General features: G+C 44.2%; 1 protein-coding gene across 1 annotated transcript in view; it reads left to right on the forward strand.

Annotated features, from left to right (window-relative positions):
• Positions 1 to 19,358, forward strand: part of NWD1 (NACHT and WD repeat domain containing 1) — a 50,121-nt gene extending 30,763 nt beyond the window's left edge. Inside the window, exons 14-21 of the mRNA XM_073651304.1 lie at positions 7,307 to 7,503; positions 8,745 to 9,023; positions 10,698 to 10,788; positions 11,094 to 11,248; positions 11,738 to 12,014; positions 14,181 to 14,731; positions 17,476 to 17,581; positions 18,220 to 19,358. Of these exons, the coding sequence (XP_073507405.1) occupies positions 7,307 to 7,503; positions 8,745 to 9,023; positions 10,698 to 10,788; positions 11,094 to 11,248; positions 11,738 to 12,014; positions 14,181 to 14,731; positions 17,476 to 17,581; positions 18,220 to 18,518 (1,955 nt within the window). The 3' untranslated portion in view covers positions 18,519 to 19,358. The remainder of the gene's footprint in view (positions 1 to 7,306; positions 7,504 to 8,744; positions 9,024 to 10,697; positions 10,789 to 11,093; positions 11,249 to 11,737; positions 12,015 to 14,180; positions 14,732 to 17,475; positions 17,582 to 18,219) is intronic.
• Positions 19,359 to 22,055: the final 2,697 nt, after the last annotated feature.

A 22,055-nucleotide genomic window follows, 5' to 3' on the forward strand; every position in this document is an offset into this window, starting at 1 on the left:
CCGAGTCATCCCCATCCCCTGGGCGTGACAGTGTTTTTGTTTTCTTGTTTTTTTTCTCTTTCCTGGCGTCACGAACAGGATCCCGTGCCCGCTGCAACGACGGAGTATTATGCCCATTGCCACCGGGTACTGTGCGCCTTTAATCAAAAAAACTGTGTATTTAACTGTGGCGAAGATTGCCGCCATTGTTGGGCCACCGAGCGGCAAGAAGGGCGTAACCGCGGGAAACTGAGAGGCGTACCTGAAAAAGCGCGCAAAGCCCTGGACACGCCCCACGCCTCGACGTCAAACCAGGAAGCGCCAGGTCCTGGAAGGAGCGTCGCTGAACGCTCTGACGTAGGACGCAAGCGACGCAAGGTCCTGAAGAAGACCGTCACCTGCGGAGCTGCGGCCTACCGGGAGAAAAGGTAGGCCACGGTTCGCTAGGGGGGCGTCAGAATGTCCGAAGAGCAGCACAACGCTGGAATACTGGTTAACGGCCCTGATGTTCAACCCGAGCTCGTCGCCGAGCAGGCCGAAGCAGGCCGAAGCAGCCGCTCCACCAGCAGGGCCTGTAACCCCTGTCATATCCATGGCCCTACGTAAATCCTTGGAGTGAAGTGGCTCCCCCAGTACAGCGGCAAACCAGATACCCTGTCTGGATTTAAACGGAAAATATGCGGAATACTGGACATGTACTCTATGACAGGCAAGCAAAGAGCCGCTGTTGTATTAGGACTATTGACCGGTGCTGTGGAGCGAGAAGTAGAAACCTGGTCAGCCGCTGACCAGGAGTCAGTGTCCGCAATCTTTAAAAAGTTACAGACTGTCTTTGAGAATCGTACTGAGACAGACCTCCGGATGAGGATCTACATCTGCTCTCAGCAACCGGAGGACAGTGTTCGGGACTATGCCTGGCGTCTACAAGGGGCCCTGCGGGCTGTGAAACAGGTTAGTCCAACCAGCATCAATGATGAAAATAAAATGCTGAAGGAACAGTTTATCCGGGGACTGAGGTCCCAAGAGGAGAGCAGGACTGTGCGTTGGTGGTCTCTGGATCATCCAGATGCCACCTTTGACACCCTTAAGGACATGGCTGTAAAAGGACTGCAGCCCCTGGAAACAACTGCTATCCAATGTTACCAGGGTGCGGCCACTCCAGTGCCTGCAGCATCCACCTTTTCCCCGGTAGCTGCTGAAGCCTAGGTGCAAGCAACGTCCCCTAGTGAGCTGGACAGCCTGCGCTCTGAAGTGCGTCAGTTGAGCAAAACCCTGACCACTGTACTGAGTGCCCTGCAGCTGCGGACGGAGCCCGAGGAAGAAGGAAGGATCCTGCTAGCCGACAGCCCTGAGGTTGTCCCCTGGATGAGAAGGAGGAAGAGGACAACGCCACCCCCTGGGAGGATCAGCGACCAACGCCGTCCACCGAGGGACCCTGTCTGCCACCGCTGCCACAAGTCCGGCCACACCATCCAGAGCTGTCCTTTAAACGAGAAAACCCTGGGGCCGAGGGCCGACACACAGGAGTAAATTACCCAGGCCCCTCAGACTGGTACAGCAGGTTCGTGGGAGAAAGACCTTTCCTGTCGATTGTGCTGGACAACATCCCGACACATGCTCTGCTAGACACAGGATCTCAGGTAACCATCATGCCTGACGTCCTCTACAGAAGGTTCTGGTCCATGGACGATATACGCCCGCCAGCTCCAAATCTTTCCGTTTATGCCTCAAACGGCCTCCCCCTTAACCTAGTCGGGGCTAAGGATGTGGCAGTGAAGGTGGGGATAGTGGAACTGAAGGACCAGGGACTAATTGTAGTAGAGACTAATCCTGATGATACCAATTTGTATATGGTACTTGGCACTAATATTGTTGGTAACTGTTTGGGAGAAGTTGTGTTCTTGCTCCAACAGATAGCTGACACTGCCAGGCCAGGGCAGAGAAGGGCGCTGCAGAAGGAGATCCGAGCCCTGATGTACCAGCAGCAAGTAAAGCTATCCGGTGGTGAGATTGGTAATGTGCGGGTAACAGACCCCATACCCATTGTGATTCCCTCAATGAGTGAAATGCTTATCTGGTGTAGAGCTGCAATAGGTCTTAAGAGACAGAGCTATCAGGCGGTAGTAGAACCCCTTAGCTCAGAGCACAGACCTACACTCTTAACTGCCAGAGGGTTAGTGGATGTACGCAATGGGAGGGTGTCCGTCCGTCTTCTCAACTATGGGGAAGATGAGGTTAGATTACCACGCTATGCCACTGTTGCCAAGTTACATGCTGTAAATAACAACTCCATTCACACGGCGGAGTCCTTAACCTCACCAGACGAAGTGGTGTCAACAGCTCCATGTTGGGACAGACACCACTCCTGCCCACCAGAAGCAGGGTGTACACCGGGTGGTTCAGGAATACGCGCAGGTATTCAGTAAGCACCCACTTGACTTTGGGAGGATTAAAGGGGTTCAACACCATATCCCCACAGGTGATCATCCACCCATCAAAGAACGTTACAGGACTATACCACCAGCACACTACCAGAAGGCAAAAGAAATGCTGCACGACATGAAGAAGGCAGGGGTAGTAAGGGATAGTTGTAGTCCCTGGGCAGCTCAAGAGAATGCCAAGAGTGTGCAAAGCAGTCATCAAAGGAAAAGGTGGCTACTTTGAAGAACCTAGAATATAAGACATATTTTCAGTTGTTTCACACTTTTTTGTTAAGTATATAATTCCACATGTGTTAATTCATAGTTTTGATGCCTTCAGTGTGAATGTACAATTTTCATAGTCATGAAAATACAGAAAAATCTTTAAATGAGAAGGTGTGTCCAAACTTTTGGTCTGTACTGTACGTCAATCCAAAAACCCATGAGATGGTATGGCAGATAGTGGTCCCCAAGACAGACATCCAAATGGTGTTGGAGGCCTACCATGATCAGGCGGGTCACTTTGGCTGGAAGAAGCTAGAGACCCTGCTGAAGTGTCGATTCTACTGGGTAGGAATGCGCAGCTCCATTGAGCGGTGGTGCCGAAACTGTGGACCCTGTAGCCTCAGAAGAAAAGACTACAGCAGCCAGAAGGCACCCCTGCAACCCATCAAGACGACTCGACCCCTGGAGATCGTGGCCCTGGACCATGTCAAGCTGTCCCCCAGCAGGTCAGGGTACTCCTATGCCCTGACCATGGTGGATCACTACTCACGTTTCCTGTGGTCACCCCCGTCAAAGACCTGACGGCAGAGAAAGCAGCAAAGACGTTCAAAGCGTATTTCTGTAGACCCCATGGATACCCTGAGCAGGTGCTGATGGACCAAGGCCCGGCCTTAGAGGCTGAGTTGTTCAAGGAGTTCTGCCATCTCTACGGGTGTAAAAAGATAAGAACTACACCGTACCACCCACAAACCAACGGTCTCTGTGAAAAGATGAATAACATCATCATCGACCTGCTGAAGACCATACCACTAGAGGAGAGAAACCAGTGGCCAGACCTACTACCTGACCTAGTAGATCTGTACAATCACATACCTGTAAGTTCCACCAATTGCACTCCAGCATATCTCATGCGAGCAAGACCAGGAAAGTTGCCCATGGACCTGGAGCTCGGTGTTGTAGAACCAGAAGCAGATGTGACCACTGAGGACTGGGACACGACCAGACAGGAGCAGTACAGAAGAGTACAAGCCTGCGTCGAAGATAGTCTCACTCGGGTGAGAGACAAGCAAGAGGCCCACTACAACAAAAGTGCGCCAGCAGAACCCTTCACAATTGGTGAAGTAGTGTTAAAAAGGAAGAGAAGAAACCACAAACTTGATGACCAGTGGGAGAGAGAACCCTACACTGTGTTAAACTCAAGGTTTGATAATAGGAAGACCTGCCTAATTAGTAGAGACGGAGGAAGAACGACTGCAACAGTATCCAGGGACCATATGAAGTTGTGTCCAGGTCTGCTAAAGCCCCAAGAAGAAGTGCCTCTCATTATCCCGGAGGAGCCTAAAGAAGCAGCAATACACACTGACTTAGGAGATTTCCCGGCAGATTGGCCCCAACTAGGAGGAGCAGTAATCATACCTGTAATCACCTTCTACCCACAGCAAGAAGAACCTGTAGGTGCCCCAGAAGAGCCTGCTCAAGAAGAGTCCCCGGAAGAAGGATCCCCGGCTGGAGCAGAGCAGGAAGGCCCAGCTAATGGTATGCTTGCCAGTCCCGCAGGGAGGCCAAGGCAGTCTTGTAGCCCCTCCACACCTAGTACTGACAGAATGGGAGGTAGTGCAAATACTAGTGCCTCATGTATCCCAGTACCACGCAGATCCATACGTAGCACCAAAGGTCAGATCCTTGTCAGATACACAGAGTAAAATAGTTAAACTTCTGACAAGTGTAGATAGTTACCCCTGGGGTATTATATAGCATTGTATTGTATTATATTGAATTAGATTATGTACTTTCTGGTATATGCATTTAACTTATAATTTTGCCTTATAATGGACAATTTAAGTGAAACGGACACTTCCCTTGTTACATACAGAACTTTGTGGCTGAGGACTATGTGAAGCCCAAAAACTATTTCTTGTAAATAATTGCATTCCCTGGAGTGCCCCTTTAGGTGACCTCAGAAGTAAAACCTGTCTGGAGTGGCTCTCCTGGAGGTCCAACTCAGGATCTTCATGCCCTGCAGCCACCCCAGGGACTACGTTGAGGGTTTGGGACAGGTCCCTCAAGCTACCAAGTACTCTGCCCGGTGAGATGGACATTATGGTATATATGTATATATTTGTTATATGCAACGTTTAAGAATGTGTCTCCCATAAAGGGAAGATTGTTATTGTTCATGTTTATTCAAAATGTACTTCAGCCCGGGAGTGCTGAGCTTTGCTAGGGGGGAATGTGGCGCCCTGCTGTGCTTGGAGCCACAGATCCTAGAGGGGTGCATGAACGGATTCCTCCACAAGAGGCCCCCACAGCACACACACACCTCCACCTTCCACCTCAGACCACCAGAGGGAGACCGTTAGGGATATAAAAAACGGGAAGGTGGAGCTAGGCAGTTCAGTCTGGAGTCGACAGAGAGTCCAGTCTGTTGAGAGAATTCCTGCAGTAGTTAAGCCTGAGAGAGGTCAGCCTGCAGTGGAGGCCAGTCCAGACTCAGTTATAGCTCAGTTAGAGCTTAAGGTGTGCCGACGCCATAAGAGCGGTGAAGCGCGGCAAGCTGCCGCTAGTGTGTATAGCCTAGTGAGGGCCTCGAGCGAGGCCGAAGGCTAGAGGAGTGGGTAGCATTGGGTGCAGAGGAGCTGTACAAGCTCACCCCAGAAAACATATACCGAACACCGGGTCCGCATCTACAGGGCCGTATAGCCCCCTGTAGAGACAACCGGAGACCCCTGAAAGACTTCAGGTCCCAGGATCACCCAAGAGCTGATACGTAACAGAGCCGGGAGTCACGGAGGCCCCGCAAGCTGGGAGCGCGTACTCCAAGAGAAGGCCCTACCACAAAGTCACCCGGCGCAGGACAGAGGCAAAGTTAGGCCTAGCTCCAGGCAGGTCAGAAGCCTTTTACACTAAGGCAAGAAACAGGAGGCCCTATACCCGCTCACTGGGGAGGATCCTGATATGCACCCTTCACCCTACAGTGCTCCGGGATGTGCCTGAATTCCCATCAGTTAAAGGTACTGAAGTGACTATCATGTCTGTCCCTGTTCTTGCTCTGACCCAGCTGGGTCCCATCTGTCCTGCATCCTTATGTAGCACCCCGAGGGCTCGGCTGCTACAGGGGTATTGCACCTCGAACCAGAGGTGTGATATTCCACTCCCGGGTAAGGATGGAGTGTGGACCAGGACTCGGTAGGCTGCATGCACCACACACACCCCATTTCCGAGGGACAGCTCAACGGTGCTCCCACTAGACAGAAGTGCAGGCACGACAGCATCTGTCCCTGGCTGGAGTGGGGAGGGGAAAGTACACCCAGTGGTGTAGGAGCAGATAGGGGTGGGTCTCTGGGCATAGGTAGGAGCCCATTGGTTGCTAGTCACCTGGGCTCACACATAGAGGGAGGTATATAAGGTGGGCACCATCTTAGGACAGTGTTCAGTTGAGTCAGAGGAGAAGACAGGAAGCAGAGCCTCTGCATGGGCTCTGCTCCACAGGCAGGCCTTGTCAGGAGGCTGGAGCCTGAGAGAGAGAGAAAGGAGAAGGAACAGAAAGGAAAGTAAGAAAGGAAGCAAGGAACAGGAACACAGAGAAAGGCCCAGAGACACGAGTGAAGAAGGAACCCTAAGAACCCATGAGATAACGGGTGAAGGGTTGGCAGAGCAGGGTACCGGAACCCAAATTGGTGGAGGCGACTAATCCTCAGCCAAAACCGGAGGTTGTGACCACATCTTGGTGCGACCCCTCACTACATCCACCAGGAAAGCATACCACATAGGGTCAGGGAAACCGGAGAGAGGTTTCGCCAACAGAAGGCCCGAGGAAGCTGGACAAAGGTGGGTCACTGGTGGGGACGGCCAGAGAAGGGAAGAGAAGGGAGTTCTGTGCCACACTCTGGAATTGCCTGGGAGTTGACCGAGTCCCTCACCTGGTGGACGCAGCATGACTCGGGCGGTCCTACCTGCGCACAAGTGACCTGATAAAGAACTGTGAGTAAAGCATTGAAAACTGCAACCACACGTCTCTGTGTTTCATCGCCGCACCAGCACCATTAGTACTGGGACGCTCACACCATCACTACCATCATCCACATTAGCTGCCCTGAGGCAATACTTCTCCCGTGGGGAGTTATCCCATACTCGGCTGCGCAAACAACATCAGCCTCAGCGGTCGGCAGCGCAGCGGCGGTCCCCACTGACCGCAATCCACGGGTGGCGTAGTCGGACAATTACAATACAAATAGACTGCCACTGGTTTGACCACCCTGAGCCACGGACCGGGTCACCGCCACACGGAGACTACAACCCCCAGCATCCTACAACAGGCCTGGTTCCGGGTTCCCAGCACAGGCCCAGGGGGCGCGTCACTTACATCCCCGCTGCCCTGAGGCCTAGCTCCACCTGTGGGGAGCTATACCACGCAAGCTGCCTTAACATCGGCCTCAGTGGGCTGCCGCAGCGCTGGTGATCCTCACCAGACACCACAGGTGGCGTCACAAACTTTTATATAATTATCCACCGCGACATCCCCCAAGATCAGGCAAAGAGGCCCGGGCGCCGAGTCATCCCCATCCCCTGGGTGCAACACTTTTTTTGTGGAGAAATAAAAAAATATTGCTTATTTGTCTGTTTTATAATACATCTGCCTAAAACCTAGTAATAAATCATGGCGCATCTATGTTCTCTTACAGCTGGAATACGATGTGTAAAGTTTTTCGGTTTAGGGACTAAAGCTGTTTCTGGCTCTTTGGATCATACATTGCTTTTATGGAATCTAAAAACTGGTAAAAAGTATTTGTGCATTCAAGAAGATCACACAAACTATGAAAATGCTTATCTACACGTGGATGAGAAGATTGGGATTATTTACTCAGCAACTGGATCTAAGGTGAAATAATTGTGTAAACCAGGCAAATAAGATAAAAAGCAGTGTGAAGAAAGTAATATTGTAATCAGAAAAAAAGGATTTCTCCGTCCAGGGTAACAAACATAATAAAATGGTGTTGGCACATGTTGGTGACCAGTGCTGTGACAATGCTAATTATTCATGTTGTATCTGTTTTTTAGATTTTTCGTACAAATATGTGAATTATAATAAAAAAAAAGGAAAATCTATAACTGCCTTTTCCGACATGTCCGAATGAGGTTACATTTTTTTTCCTTCTCTCTATATTCACCCACCACTAGTGAACAAGCAGCATAGGAAAAAGTCATCTATACTCTGACATACTGTGTCGGCGTGATGTCGTTGAGGGGCGCTGGCGTGCTCCTCCTTTAGCCTGTTTTCTGCTGTCCTGAGGAGGTCTTGGGACCTCCTGTGCCTGGTGGGCCACAGATGACAGTGTCAATATTTTACTAGATGCATTTGCATTCTGTAATTACTTTGGCTTCTCTAGAAGTTACACTATCTCCATTTTATAAAGAAACTTCCCCTCACCATTAGAAACACATAACTGTATAAAAGAGCCGCACTCCCTGCATGCATGCACTTGAGTCACTCACTCTTCACATCTGCACACACTTCAAACTGCGCACATACAGTACAGACCAAAAGTTTGGACACACCTTCTCATTTAAAGATTTTTCTATGCCAGATGAGCTGGCCTCCACAGTCACCAGACCTGAACCCAATCGAGATGGTTTGGGGTGAGCTGGACCGCAGAGTGAAGGCAAAAGGGCCAACAAGTGCTAAGCATCTCTGGGAACTCCTTCAAGATTGTTGGAAGACCATTTCCGGTGACTACCTCTTGAAGGTCATCAAGAGAATGCCAAGAGTGTGCAACACAGTCATCAAAGCAAAAGGTGGCTACTTTGAAGAACCTAGAATATAAGACATATTTTCAGTTGTTTCACACTTTTTTGTTAAGTATATAATTCCACATGTGTTAATTCATAGTTTTGATGCCTTCAGTGTGAATGTACAATTTTCATAGTCATGAAAATACAGAAGAATCTTTAAATGAGAAGGCGTGTCCAAACTTTTGGTCTGTACTGTACACCAGGGGTATCTTCAGCCTCCATGAGGTGGGGGCATCTGAGCTTATGAGAGAGGCTAAGCTTGATTCCATAAACCTATGTAAATGTACCTGTCAGCCTTACAGGACAGGATCTTATTTATTCTTCTTGTAGGTCTATGGATGGAATATAGTATCTGGGGAGCTTGTATTATCCCTTACACCTGGTGTTCCTGGGTTTCCATTGCAAGCTGCAGTGTTTACCCCCCAAAAGATCCTGATGACAGTAACTAAAGGAGGAACTTTACATCTCTGGGACCATGCAACAGGAGAATTAAAAGGTTCAAGACAGTTACCTGGAATTGATGAGGAAACAGCATACCCAGTCTGTAGCTGTATTATTCCAAAATATGGAAAGATGGTGGTCGGATTCAAAGATGGCTCATTAGCACTGGTAATAAATGATAAATAGTTAAGATAGTAAATACAATTACTTGGATGTCATGCATCTTTCAGAATTTTCTGCATTATTTAGGCATCCTGCAATCAGGTGCGCACTAGTAATGAGCGAGCGTGCTCGTTTAACCCGCCTGTTTGTTAGGCAATCCCTGCATGCGTCGCAGCTGTCTAACAACCGTGACACATCCAGCCACAGCGGATCAAACATAGATGTCGAGCACGCCGCAAATACTCGGCGAGCACCCGAGCGGGCTCGATTAAAGGGTTAAACGAGCACACTCGCTCATCACTAGTGTGAACCCATTTCATTTGACTCCATAGCATAAAGCGCATGATGGCACTAGGCCATACCTAATTTTAAGGCTTTCCTGTAACTGGACATTTCTTGTACTGCAGAGTCGGTGTTCTCTATCTTTCACAGCCAGAAGTGGATGATATCAGTGCTTCATCATTTGTTGAAATCCATGTTAACATTTTTTGAGCTTTGAATAACATTAAAACAGGCACAAAATGAATCAATTATGTTACTAAATCAAAGATTGGTGCAGCTATGGATAGGCCTATGATAAATTCTGTCAAAACCGTCTAGCCAGCTAAGCCTCACATAAAAATGGTGTTTGCTATACAATATGAGAAACCCTGCGCTAGAGAGATTAGTTTTGTTATGGCTTACTTGGTAAGATGGATTCACTAAGCCATAGGTGAGGGTGAGCAGCTTGCACCAGAGGTGTTGATGCAATGGAGTTGGATAGGCCAGACAGCACATGGAACATTGAGGATCAGTAGAGTGCAACAGCAGAGCTTCATATGCCGGACGAGACTGACTGCAAGGATCAGCAGAGCAGGATATGCAAACCGGTATTTTGTAACAGTAAAACCGAGTGTGTAGAAAGCACCTTGGAACAGCAGAGTCGAGCAGACAGGCAGGTACCTAGATGTAGCAGATCCAAGTGTATGGACAGAACACAGGAACAGCAGAGTTGTATAGACAAACAAGTACCTTTATGCAGCAGAGCAGAGTGTGTCGAAAGAACATGAAACCGCAGAATTGTGTAGACAGGCATATGCTCCAATGCAGCAAAGTCAAGCATGTGGACAACAACTTGAAACAGCTGAGATGAGAAGGCACACAGGCACCTTAATGTAGCAGAGCTGAGTGTGTGGTCAGCACCTTGGAATAGCAGATCTGAGACAGCAGATGAGAACCTTGAAACAGCCTTTAAACAGCAGAGCTAAGTTAGTCGCATAACTAAGCTAGACTGCAGACATGTGGAAGCAGCATGAGCTACCAGAATACTCAGTTATGTGTGTAGCCACCTGGGCTGGTCTTAAAAGCCCTAGAGTGATAACATTAGTGTGCGCCAGGTTACCATGCTAATCCAACATATACTAGAGCAGAGGGAGCCGGAGGCAAAGGAAGGAAGGCACAAATTGGAGCTGGAGCCAAGACAGGTAAGTAGAAAGTTCTAGTCCTTCGATATACCAATCTTTGTATTGTAGAGAATATAAGCCGTGGGAGACACACTACCAGTCTGCATAGTTGAGGTTCTAGACCCAACAGCAAAAGCATGACAGTATGTAAACCAAGCATTGACTTTTATACCAAGAAATCTAAATGTTTCAGGATTTAGATGTCATAATGGTAATTACATATGTTCTTAATGGCTAGATTTCTTCAGGAGGCGGTATTTCAACTGAGAAGATGCCCAGTGCGCTGATCTTTGTGGTGGTGGCTGATGATGAGTCACTTTTTGCTGTTGGTAAGCGGAGGTGTCATAGTTCTCAACAGTCTGAATTTTGACATGTGCAGACGGTTAATGACCTAGTTTATGGGAGATTAATACAGGTATAAGCATTGGCCATAGCAATTAATCAAGGTTCTTTAATATTCGGATTTGGTCGAAAATGCCTTCAAATAATAAATATTACCTTTAACACTTCAATTTAATGTCTACACATACCTAAGGCCCTATATATTTCCCTAATAAGTATCTTTGAAAAACATTTTTTTTACTATGGTATTTCCCAATCTGAGATAACATTCTCTACATATCTATTTTACTAGGATTCGGAAAACAAGTGCAGGTATTCAGAGCTGATTCTAACACATTAAGGAGATTGCTAGATTCTTGTCTAGAACATGAAGATCTAGTGAAAACTGCTGCCATCCACAGTGAGAAGAATCTTATATTAACAGGATCACAAGATGAAACCATACGGGTTAGTAAGACAGAACCTTATGTATTCCATTATCATAAACTATACTATAAATGGTCAGGACCTGTATGTATGGGGTTGAGGTTTCTGATGACACTTTACAGATAAATGTCTAAAGTTTAGCTTTATTCAGTCCAAAAGAGCATAATATTTTATTCAGATGCTTTTCCAGGAAACAGCAGAGATAAAATAACTTCTGGTGGTGGATCCAGCTACCCATAAAGCACAAACATCACAGCATTTATGGGTCAGCTGTCTCAAACCAGTTCTATTTGGCTATCATAAATCTGACCCTGTCCATCACAATTGCAAGCCCAAGTAATGAACTCAGTAGTAATCCCTAAGTGGGTTGAGTTCTATATAGAAAGCCTGGAATAGGGAATGGCAGACCTTCTCCAACCTTTCCATCTTTCTTTAAAAATAGTCCATACACATTGTAAAATAGATGAATAGCAGATTTGTAGAATGATCTTTCATTTTCATTACTTTTAGGTCTGGAACCTGTCTAAAAGAGGTACGCTGATTGACTGCTTTTATGGGATGGGAGTACCAGTCACTGGCCTGGCCTTGAAAGGAAGAACATTGGTCTCGTCTTCCAAAGAAGCCTACTACCTCAAGCTGTGGAATCTGGATTATGATGAAAAGCACAAGACACTGCCCCCTTTTCAGGACCGTAGTGGTTGTGTCGCTCTAGCAAATTCAGGGGAAAGAGTATATTTTCCTAAAACTGGTGACAAGCACAAAATAGTTGTCTGGGATGCAGTTCAAGGTAAAATATGGCAGAAGTGCCAGATACAGCTTATACATTAGTTAAGATCCTTGTAGTAGTGTCAGTTATACTGTATGGACAAGAGTATCTAATACACCTACAGGAGCTTTTGTGACGCCCTTCAGTTATACTGTATGGACAAGAGTATCTAATACACCTACAGGAGCTTTTGTGATGCCCTTCAGTTATACTGTATGGACAAAAGTATCTAATACACCTACAGGAGCTTTTGTGACACCCTTCAGTTATACTGTATGGACAAAAGTATCTAATACACCTACAGGAGCAGTAATGACGCCCTTCAGTTATACTGTATGGACAAAAGTATCTAATACACCTACAGGAGCTTTTGTGACACCCTTCAGTTATACTGTATGGACAAAAGTATCTAATACACCTACAGGAGCAGTAATGACGCCCTTCAGTTATACTGTATGGACAAAAGTATCTAATACACCTACAGGAGCTTTTGTGACGCCCTTCAGTTATACTGTATGGACAAAAGTATCTAATACACCTACAGGAGCATTTGTGACGCCCCATTAGAAAACCATAGGCATTAGTATGGAGTTGGTTGCACTTTTGGAGCTAGTAGAGTTTCCATTCTTCTGGGAATATTTTCTACAAGATTCTAGAGTGTTTATCGCCAAAAAGTCTTAACCTAAGTTTATACCCATAAATGGGAAAAACACTCCTAATGGTATAGAGTATATCACAAAAAAACTAGGCATAGAGTATAACCCAGTTAATAAGAAGTGAAAATTAAAACTGTATGCAATATTGAATTTTTATTGAATCACCAACATAATAAAAACTATAAAATGTTCTATTTCATACCAAAAGTGTTCAATAGGGTTAAGGTCAGGGATCTGTGTGGGCCAGTCAGATTCTACCAGTCACCCAACCATGCCTTTATGGGGCACAGCCATGCTGGAACAGAAAAGAGCCTTCCCCAAACTGTTCCCACAAAGTTGGAAGCATACAACTGTCCAAAATGTCTTGCTATGCTAAAACATTAAGATTTCCCTACACTGGAGATAATACCCTTGAAAAACAACCCCTTAGTATCCCTCCTCCACCAATTTTTACAGTTGGTACAATGCATTCAGGCAGGTACCGTTATCCTGGCATTCACCAAACTCAAGCTCATCCATCAGATTTCCAGATAGATAAGCATGACTCGTTTCTCCACCGCACACATTTCCACTACTTCCGAGTCTTGTGGCGGCATGCTTTACACCACTTCATCTGGCACCTGACATTGTGCTTGGTGATGTTAGGTATGCATGCTGCTGCTTGGCCTTAGAAACCCATATAATGAGCTCCCAGAGCACATATTTGTGCTGATGCTAATGCCAGTGGCGATCTGGAACTCTGCAGTTATTAAGTCAGCAGAGCTGTGTTTTGGTGGCTTATATACTATAGAACATGCACTATATGCTCCATCACTCGGCGACCCTACTCCGTCTGACACTTCGGGGTAAGTACCTGTGGTTTCTAAACCTTTCCATTCTTCGCTAACACTCTCACAGTTAATCATGGCATATTTAGGAGGGAAGAGATTTGATGAACTGACTTGTTACAATGGTGGCATCCTATTACAGTATCACTGGAGTTCAGTGAGCTCTTTAGAATGAATCATTCTATCACAACTAATTGTAAAGGCAGATTGCATTGCAGTTACAATGAATAAAGGGGTTGTGACCCTTTGGGGACACTTTGGGTTTTTCTTCTTGCTTAAATGCCTGTATTTGGGGTTTAAAATCAGCTTTGCAAATGAGTTTCATTAAATATTTTGCACCATCTGGCTTTGTTTGACTGCACATTAATCTTTAAAGTGGTCTGTGGTCATTAATAAGCTCAGAATTCACAAAAAAGAGAGATAAAAGAGTTACAAATTACCCGTCAGACCGTCAGAAGGAGCTCACTGACTGATTCTGTTACCTCATTCTGTAGCCAGCAATAGACAGTGCAACACAAAAGCTGAAAAAGGCAAATGGTGAAAAATTATTAAAAAAAAAACAATAAATTTTAGCCCCAAAGGTTGGACAAGCCCTAGTGTTGTGGCTCAATACTTTTCTCCATATAGTGTGTTTCAGTGCAAACAATGAGACCATACAATATCTGAAGATTAATAGAATTAACATTATATTTAATGTCTTGCAGGTCGTATGACAGACATTTTGGAAGCTTCTTCAGAGGTAACCTGTCTGGAGATTGCAAATGGCAAGAGAATTTTGTTCTGTGGATTGACGTCAGGCACTGTGCTGGCATTTCCATTAGACCAAAGACAGGATGTTGCTTGCATTCCTCCTTTAGATCATGATATACCTGTACTTTGTATATCTCTGAGCAAAGAAGAAAGCTACCTCGCTGTGGCTTACCAAGAGACAGTTCTTCTGTATGAAGTAACAAAGGGAGACCCTCTTCCGATGCTCGATGGTCCCTTGTATTCAGTACATCCCAATATTTCAGGTTCCATAAGCAGAGTCGCTATCTTTGAAGACCAAAGGATTATTTATGGGATGGTAGGAGGAGAAATTGGTCTATTCAACCCTGGAGAAGATGACAACCACAAATTGGAGCCTCATGAAAGTAAAGTCACTTGCTTGGAGATTAGTACGAAGGAAACATATGCACTTAGTGGTTGTGAGGACTCAGTTCAGCGTTTGTGGAAGATGGAGGCGGGTGATTGGGAACATGAGATGTGTTATAAGGTACTTATGACGCGTGTTTAACTTACAGTACAACTGTAGCTTTCAATTAGGTTATAGATGTTCAATCGCTTTTAAACCCCATGTAATAAACCAGGCTTAGCATTTTTGGTTTACAAGTTGCTGAATTCCATCTTTCCTCACATTTTGGCCAACTGCATGACTAGTGGATAATTCTGCTTGTTACGTCTTGGCTATAAACTTACTATGACCCTGTACGGCTGCATAACTAAAGAAGCTATTTAGGAGTCATAGAAATCAGTAAGGAAGAAACAGATATAGTCAAGAAATTGAAGAATAACAACCGGAAGGAAGAAGCACCTTGATCGCTTAGGCTCTCACACTTGAGTCATGGCTTATAACGGAGACGATACTTAATCAAATAGATCCTAATGCATCCCGATGGACCTCCAATGATTTATAATGAGCTCCATCACATTCTGAGTATGTCTGTCAGCAGGAATGGCACAGCAGAATGCGCTACTATAGTTATCTCATGTTCTTTAATAGGAAAAATTGCAAAATACTTGTAAAAACAAGCAACTTTGTATTGTACTTGATTACAAAAAACCTCTCCATTCTCAAGAACAGAATGCTTTTTAATTTTATTGTTTATTGCACATTACCTAAGTTACCGATCACAACCACAGTCTAGCAGCGGTGGCCAAACGTGAAATACGTACAATCTCTTTCCAATAGAGCTGAAAAGCGCTGGTCTGAAGCTGTCTGAACCATTGGAGTGCACTGTTAGCTCCCGATCTTGCCAGCTTTAGACAGACTGACCTCCTCCGCTGCTGCAGAGTATCATCTGTTTGCGGCACCGGCAAGTGCAGGGTTTTGGCTCTGGTCCAAACTGTCACTCAAGCACAAGAGCACTAAACCTGGCAGACAGGAAGCCAGGAGGCAGAGAAGAAAATGAGAAAACCCCTAAGAATGTACCATAGTGTTTTTATGAAGCTATATTGTCAAGAATAATATTAAACGTCTTTACACAAATGGTCAGGATTTCTATATACAGTTACACATGCATCAATAGCTATCTTTATATCTATATTATGTATGTATGTACAGTACAAACCAAAAGTTTGGACCCCCCTTCTCATTTAAAGATTTTTCTGTATTGTCATGACTACGAAAATTGTACATTCACACTGAAGGCATCAAAACTATGAATTAACACATGTGGAATTATATACTTAACAAAAAAGTGTGAAACAACTGAAAATATGTCTTATATTCTAGGTTCTTCAAAGTAGCCACCTTTTGCTTTGATGACTGCTTTGCACACTCTTGGCATTCTCTTGATGAGCTTCAAGAGGTAGTCACCGGAAATGGTTTTCACTTCACAGGTGTGCCCTGTCAGGTTTAATAAGTGGGATTTCTTGCCTTATAAATGGGGTTGGGACCATCAGTTGTGCTGTGCAGAAGTCAGATGGATACACAGCTGATAATCCTACTGAATAGACTGTTAGAATTTGTATTATGGCAAGAAAAAAGCAGCTAAGTAAAGAAAAACGAGTGGCCATCACTACTTTAAGAAATGAAGGTCAGTCAGTCCAAAAAATTGGGCAAACTTTGAAAGTGTCCCCAAGTGCAGTTGTAAAAACCATCAAGCGCTACAAAGAAACTGGCTCACATGAGGACCGCCCCAGGAAAGGAAGACCAAGAGTCACCTCTGCTTCTGAGGATAAGTTTATCCGAGTCACCAGCCTCAGAAATTGCAGGTTAACAGCAGCTCAGATTAGAGACCAGGTCAATGCCACACAGAGTTCTAGCAGCAGACACATCTCTACAACAACTGTTAAGAGGAGACTTTGTGCAGCTGGCCTTCATGGTAAAATAGCTGCTAGGAAGCCACTGCTAAGGACAGGCAACAAGCAGAAGAGACTTGTTTGGACTAAAGAACACAAGGAATGGACATTAGACCAGTGGAGATCTGTGCTTTGGTCTGATGAGTCCAAATTTGAGATCTCTGGTTCCAACCACCGTGTCTTTGTGCGACGCAGAAAAGGTGAACGGATGGACTCTACATGCCTGGTTCCCACCGTGAAGCATGGAGGAGGAGGTGTGATGGTGTGGGGGTGCTTTGCTGGTGACACTGTTGGGGATTTATTCAAAATTGAAGGCATACTGAACCAGCATGGCTACCACAGCATCTTGCAGCGGCATGCTATTCCATCTAGTTTGCGTTTAGTTGGACCATCATTTATTTTTCAACAGGACAATGACCCCAAACACACCTCCAGGCTGTGTAAGGGCTATTTGACCAAGAAAGAGAGTGATAGGGTGCTACGCCAGATGACCTGGCCTCCACAGTCACCAGACCTGAACCCAATCGAGATGGTTTGGGGTGAGCTGGACCGCAGAGTGAAGGCAAAAGGGCCAACAAGTGCTAAGCATCTCTGGGAACTCCTTCAAGATTGTTGGAAGACCATTTCTGGTGACTACCTCTTGAAGCTCATCAAGAGAATGCCAAGAGTGTGCAAAGCAGTCATCAAAGCAAAAGGTGACTACTTTGAAGAACCTAGAATATAAGACATATTTTCAGTTGTTTCACACTTTTTTGTTAAGTATATAATTCCACATGTGTTAATTCATAGTTTTGATGCCTTCAGTGTGAATGTACAAATTTCATAGTTATTAAAAAACAGAAAAATCTTTAAATGAGAAGGTGTGTCCAAACTTTTGGTCTGTACTGTATGTTTACAGAGAGAAAGAGGTTAAATGTATTACTATGTTTCCCATAGGGCTTCTTCTTCCAAGGTGTAGAATGCGCCTGTTTCTCACCAGATGACTCTTACATTTATACTGGATCTCAGGACAGAGCAGTCAAAGTTTGGGATGTATCAAATGGTGAGATTGTGATCTTTGTTTTCCCAAATCATCTAGGCTTTTAACAAATTACAATATAATTATAAATGTGGGCTGCTAATACCATGGGCCAGAGTCATACATGGGTGCCAAAGATCCACCAGTAATATTGACTCTTGAGGCCCACTGTCCAGGTACATGTAAATATTTCATTACCCTCATTCACAAATTTACCTCTGCTTCTATATAATAATAATCTGGGTAGTTTGTTACATGAATGATCAGGTGCTGGCTTTGTCTGTACATAGTGAATCATGTGTATTGTGCCGACTACTTCTCATATATAGGGGGTGAGGATCCCACACGTGCAAAGAGGCCCGCCGGGGGATTTACCTGTTACCCCGTGGGCCAGTCTGAGCTTGTTTAGTGCCCCTGCTGGTCCATCATGTGTCCAAGAACCATTGTTTTTTCCAGACTGAATGCATCATGCTCTGCAGAACCAGGCATTATTATGGCCCACAAGACACTAAGGTTGTCAATAATTTATATTGTTGCCCAAGATTACTTAGAAAAAACCTAATTCACACAGTTCATACCTATATAGCATTTGTGATATATAATTTAATTTATATATTTGGGAAGGTACAGTATGTCTAACTATGCTATCTGTTGTCAAACAGGTTCTTTGCTCGCAGTACAATATGTCTATGCAACCATCACTCGTCTTGTCTCCACGCCTGTTGGATTTATAGGAACCACAAGACTCGGGTATGTGATTCAGGAGAAGTTTCAGTGTCCGCAAATTGTAAGTCCCCAGTACAACCCATTACAGAACATCATGGCTACATGCACTGTGAAATCAAAGAAAGTCAAGGACACCAGCAAAAAGACTGTTCGATTAGATGAAAAACCAGGGAAGAAATGGTGGAAATGTAAGGAAGAAACTGCCAAATCTTCACAAATATGCCACATTGTCTAACTTTCTTAGTTAAGGAGCTGCTGCTGAATTTTTGGAAAAGGATTTAAGAAGAGAAAGTTCTCTCAAATGACATCAAATAAGCACTCATTGACATGCTTTAAAAAGAACATATGACATTAACAATGGAAATGGAAATCACATGATGGGTAGATATGTTATTGACATGCAAATTCTGAAAAAAACTGATTTTTTTTTTCTAAACAATCAATTTATTCAGTATCGAGTATGAGCGCCATGCACAGAAACCCCTGCACTTACAAGCCTTGGCTGTTATCAATGAGGTTATTAATGGTTATCTGAGAAATGTTCTGCCATACTGAATGCACTTGGGCACAGAAATTATCAAGATACACTGCTGTCGGCTCCCTTTACAATTGTCGATGCATGACGTCCCGGATGTGCCCGATGGGAGACAAGTCTGGAGACACTGCAGGCCATGGTAGCATATTTAGGCCCTTAATAAACGAGAGAGAGGATTACTGACTAGTTAATATCTCCAAGGGCATAGGAAAACTGCTTATTGTGAAGTAGTGATCAGTCAGTTCTCAGATAGCCTCTTATTTCAGAAAAATTTTGTAGTATCTTTCAAACATAAGAAGCACTGTTTTTAATGGATATTAAGCATTTATTTCTCATAATTTGACTAAGTGTTTTCAACTCCAAAGTCTGGCATGAGGAAATGTCCTGTGAGACCCTTTTTACCTTTGATCACAAAACCTGGAATCAACCGAAGAAGACTGATCTTTAGAATACAACCGATATCGGGTCGGAACACCTAGAAACACCTTTGAGAAGACCAAATATTTTTTTCCAAAATGTGAGATGTGAAGTGCTAAGGAAGTACTGCGGCCATTTATTGTCATGTTCAGTTGTGGTCAGATGCTCATCAACCATAAAGTGATGTTATATTGTAGTTATTTGCCATTAGAGATATGAAAAGCCATTTAATGTACGTTGAAAAAGACTGCAAAGAGACAATGCTTTATCTTACAATAGAAACAACACATCTTTATTAAAAATAGCAATTGTCTTCAAGGAATGTAGTAAAAATAACCTAAAGACAATCGCAGCAAATAGTGATTTGTCAATGCAACCACAACTAAAGAAAACAATCCCTATTTGTTCAAAAGATTGGTAAAGTTGCAAGCTTTAGTCATTTAACGGGAAATTTGTAACGTTTATCGTAAGAAAAAAGGAGTATTAAAGGGGTTTTCCACTTTCAACAAAGTGGACCCCAAATACTCTAAAATACCTAAATTACCTGACAGAACAGGTACTCACCCACCTTGGGTCCAGTGGCAGCTACCTGCCACTGCTTTGGTCTCTGTGTTTTGGCTGCATCATTGACGTCACGTCAACAGCACGCATCACCACTGTAGTCAATCACTAAGGTCAGCAGCTCATGCTGCCCATCTCAGCACAGCCGCTACGCTCAGTGATTGGATACAGCAGTGATGCTCGCTGTTGACGTGATGTCACCGCTGCACTCGAAACACTGAGACCTGAGCAATGTGGGGAGTCGGATCTTAACCTACAGATGGCTCTTTCTGTTATTTTAGATATTTTACAGTGTTTGGGGTCAACTTTCCTGTAAGTGAACAAACCCTTTAAGACCATTCCAAGTACTTAAAGAATTGCAGTTTTTTTCCTATATTCGCTTCAAAAGTCTTTTATTGAAATCCATTTGTAAATAAAATGTTTCAAGACATAAAGGAGGATAACAGGTACAACAGCAGAAATTGTCCTGAAAGGGTTTACCCGGGACAAATTTATTTTTTCTTGTGGGCCTAAGAACTAACAGGCAGGTTGCTAACTACTAGCCTGTTGTGTCCAGCGCCGATCTCTGCCTGCTCAGAGCAGTCATGGACCACTCTTCCCAGTGATTCTGCAAATTCCGCTGATGTCAGGCTGCTTCTCTTTCACTCTGCTCTGGTGACAGGGTGTGACTGCCGATGTCATCCTGATTCACAGCTGGCTCCCCACTGCCTAACAGCGGGGAGCAGGCTGTGAGTCAGCATGAGGTCCGCAGTCACACCCCGTCGACATAGCGGTCTGGAAGAGCTGCACTGTTGATGTGAGGTCAAATGAAGCAGAAGAATTTCCAGCAGCAGCAGCGGTCCATTACTTCTCTGAGATGGCACTGAACATAACAGGCAGTTCTTAGCCCCATGAGAAAAAAATAAAATAGTACTGGAAAACTCCTTAAACATTTTTCCATGAACTGTAAAGACTATAAATAAATACAAGTGAAAAAAAAATGAAATCGGCCTTGGAGCGCACAAGAAACTTTCACAACAAATGCGTAATTCATAGCAATCTTTCTGGCACATTTCCTGTAGTTCCCAGTCCCTACTCAGACAACCCTATACACACTGTGTTGATGTATGGTTTAACCCATTCTGTGCAATTTTATTTCTCCTTGTCTTCCAGGATGCCATAACTTTTTTTATTTTTCCATTGACATAGCATTAGAACAAGTTGTAGTTTTAAATGACAACAATTAACTTTACCATATAATGTACTCGGAAATGGGAAAGCATTTCATGTAGGATATTATGTTGAAAAAATATAATTCCATTATTGTTGCAGGGTTTTCTAAAATATAGCATTCAACGTGTGGTAAAAATCACCTGATGACTTTATTACGCAGAGCAGTACGATTACAGTGAGACCACAGATATATACATATATATATGTTTCATTTTAGTTTTTACTTCATTTAAAAAATAAAACACAAAAAAAAAATTGGATTGTGTTGTCAAATTTTGTTGTGTAAGGCCTTTTTTTCAGGGTAAGCTGTAGTTTTTATTTGGACCATTTTTGGTTATGCACAGTATAATGTTTATATATCATTTTTTATTCCATTCTTTTCCACGTGGCAAAGTGAAGAAAAAATAGCAATTTTTATTTGGCTTAAATGGTGTTCATTGTTATATTTATAATATTTGTTAACACTTTATTGCAATGTATTGTAAATGTTGTGTTCTCCAATGAAGCAGTACAAAGATGGAAGACGTGCGGGACTTTAGTCGGCACCCAGCCACCATGGCCACCCATCAGCAACCCATGAGGGAGAGCAAGGGGTGACAAAGGGGAGCCTATGTCTAACTACTTAGATGCTGCAGTCGCTACTGACCATGGCGTTTAAGGGGTTGTATTGCAGAGATCGGTGCTTGCTATGATGGCTGCTATTATAGGTGAGTACTTGCTGTATAACACAGCTAGCAGTTGCCATGTATGGAGAAGGCCTAGATCCTGAGACTGCGCCATATAACTGCACTTGATATATGACATAAATGTATGTCACAAGTCAGAAAGGAGTTAGAACTTGTGACGATAACTTATAATCTTAATCAGACAGACGTTTAGATTTGTTAATCTAAGAGAAATACACTATTATCTTTGTGGTGACTTGTAAATGTATGTGTATTTCTGTGATTGATCAAGAAGGACATACTATTATTTGTATAAAACTAAATGTTGACTTCTCTTCGTTTGGAAACAACAATGTTTGTTAATATGCTAATGACATATTGT

The sequence above is a fragment of the Phyllobates terribilis genome, unplaced genomic scaffold (genome assembly GCF_046119375.1).
Source record: "Phyllobates terribilis strain yellow unplaced genomic scaffold, ASM4611937v1 Scaffold_1__5_contigs__length_1240528914, whole genome shotgun sequence".
Taxonomy (NCBI): Eukaryota; Metazoa; Chordata; class Amphibia; order Anura; family Dendrobatidae; genus Phyllobates; species Phyllobates terribilis.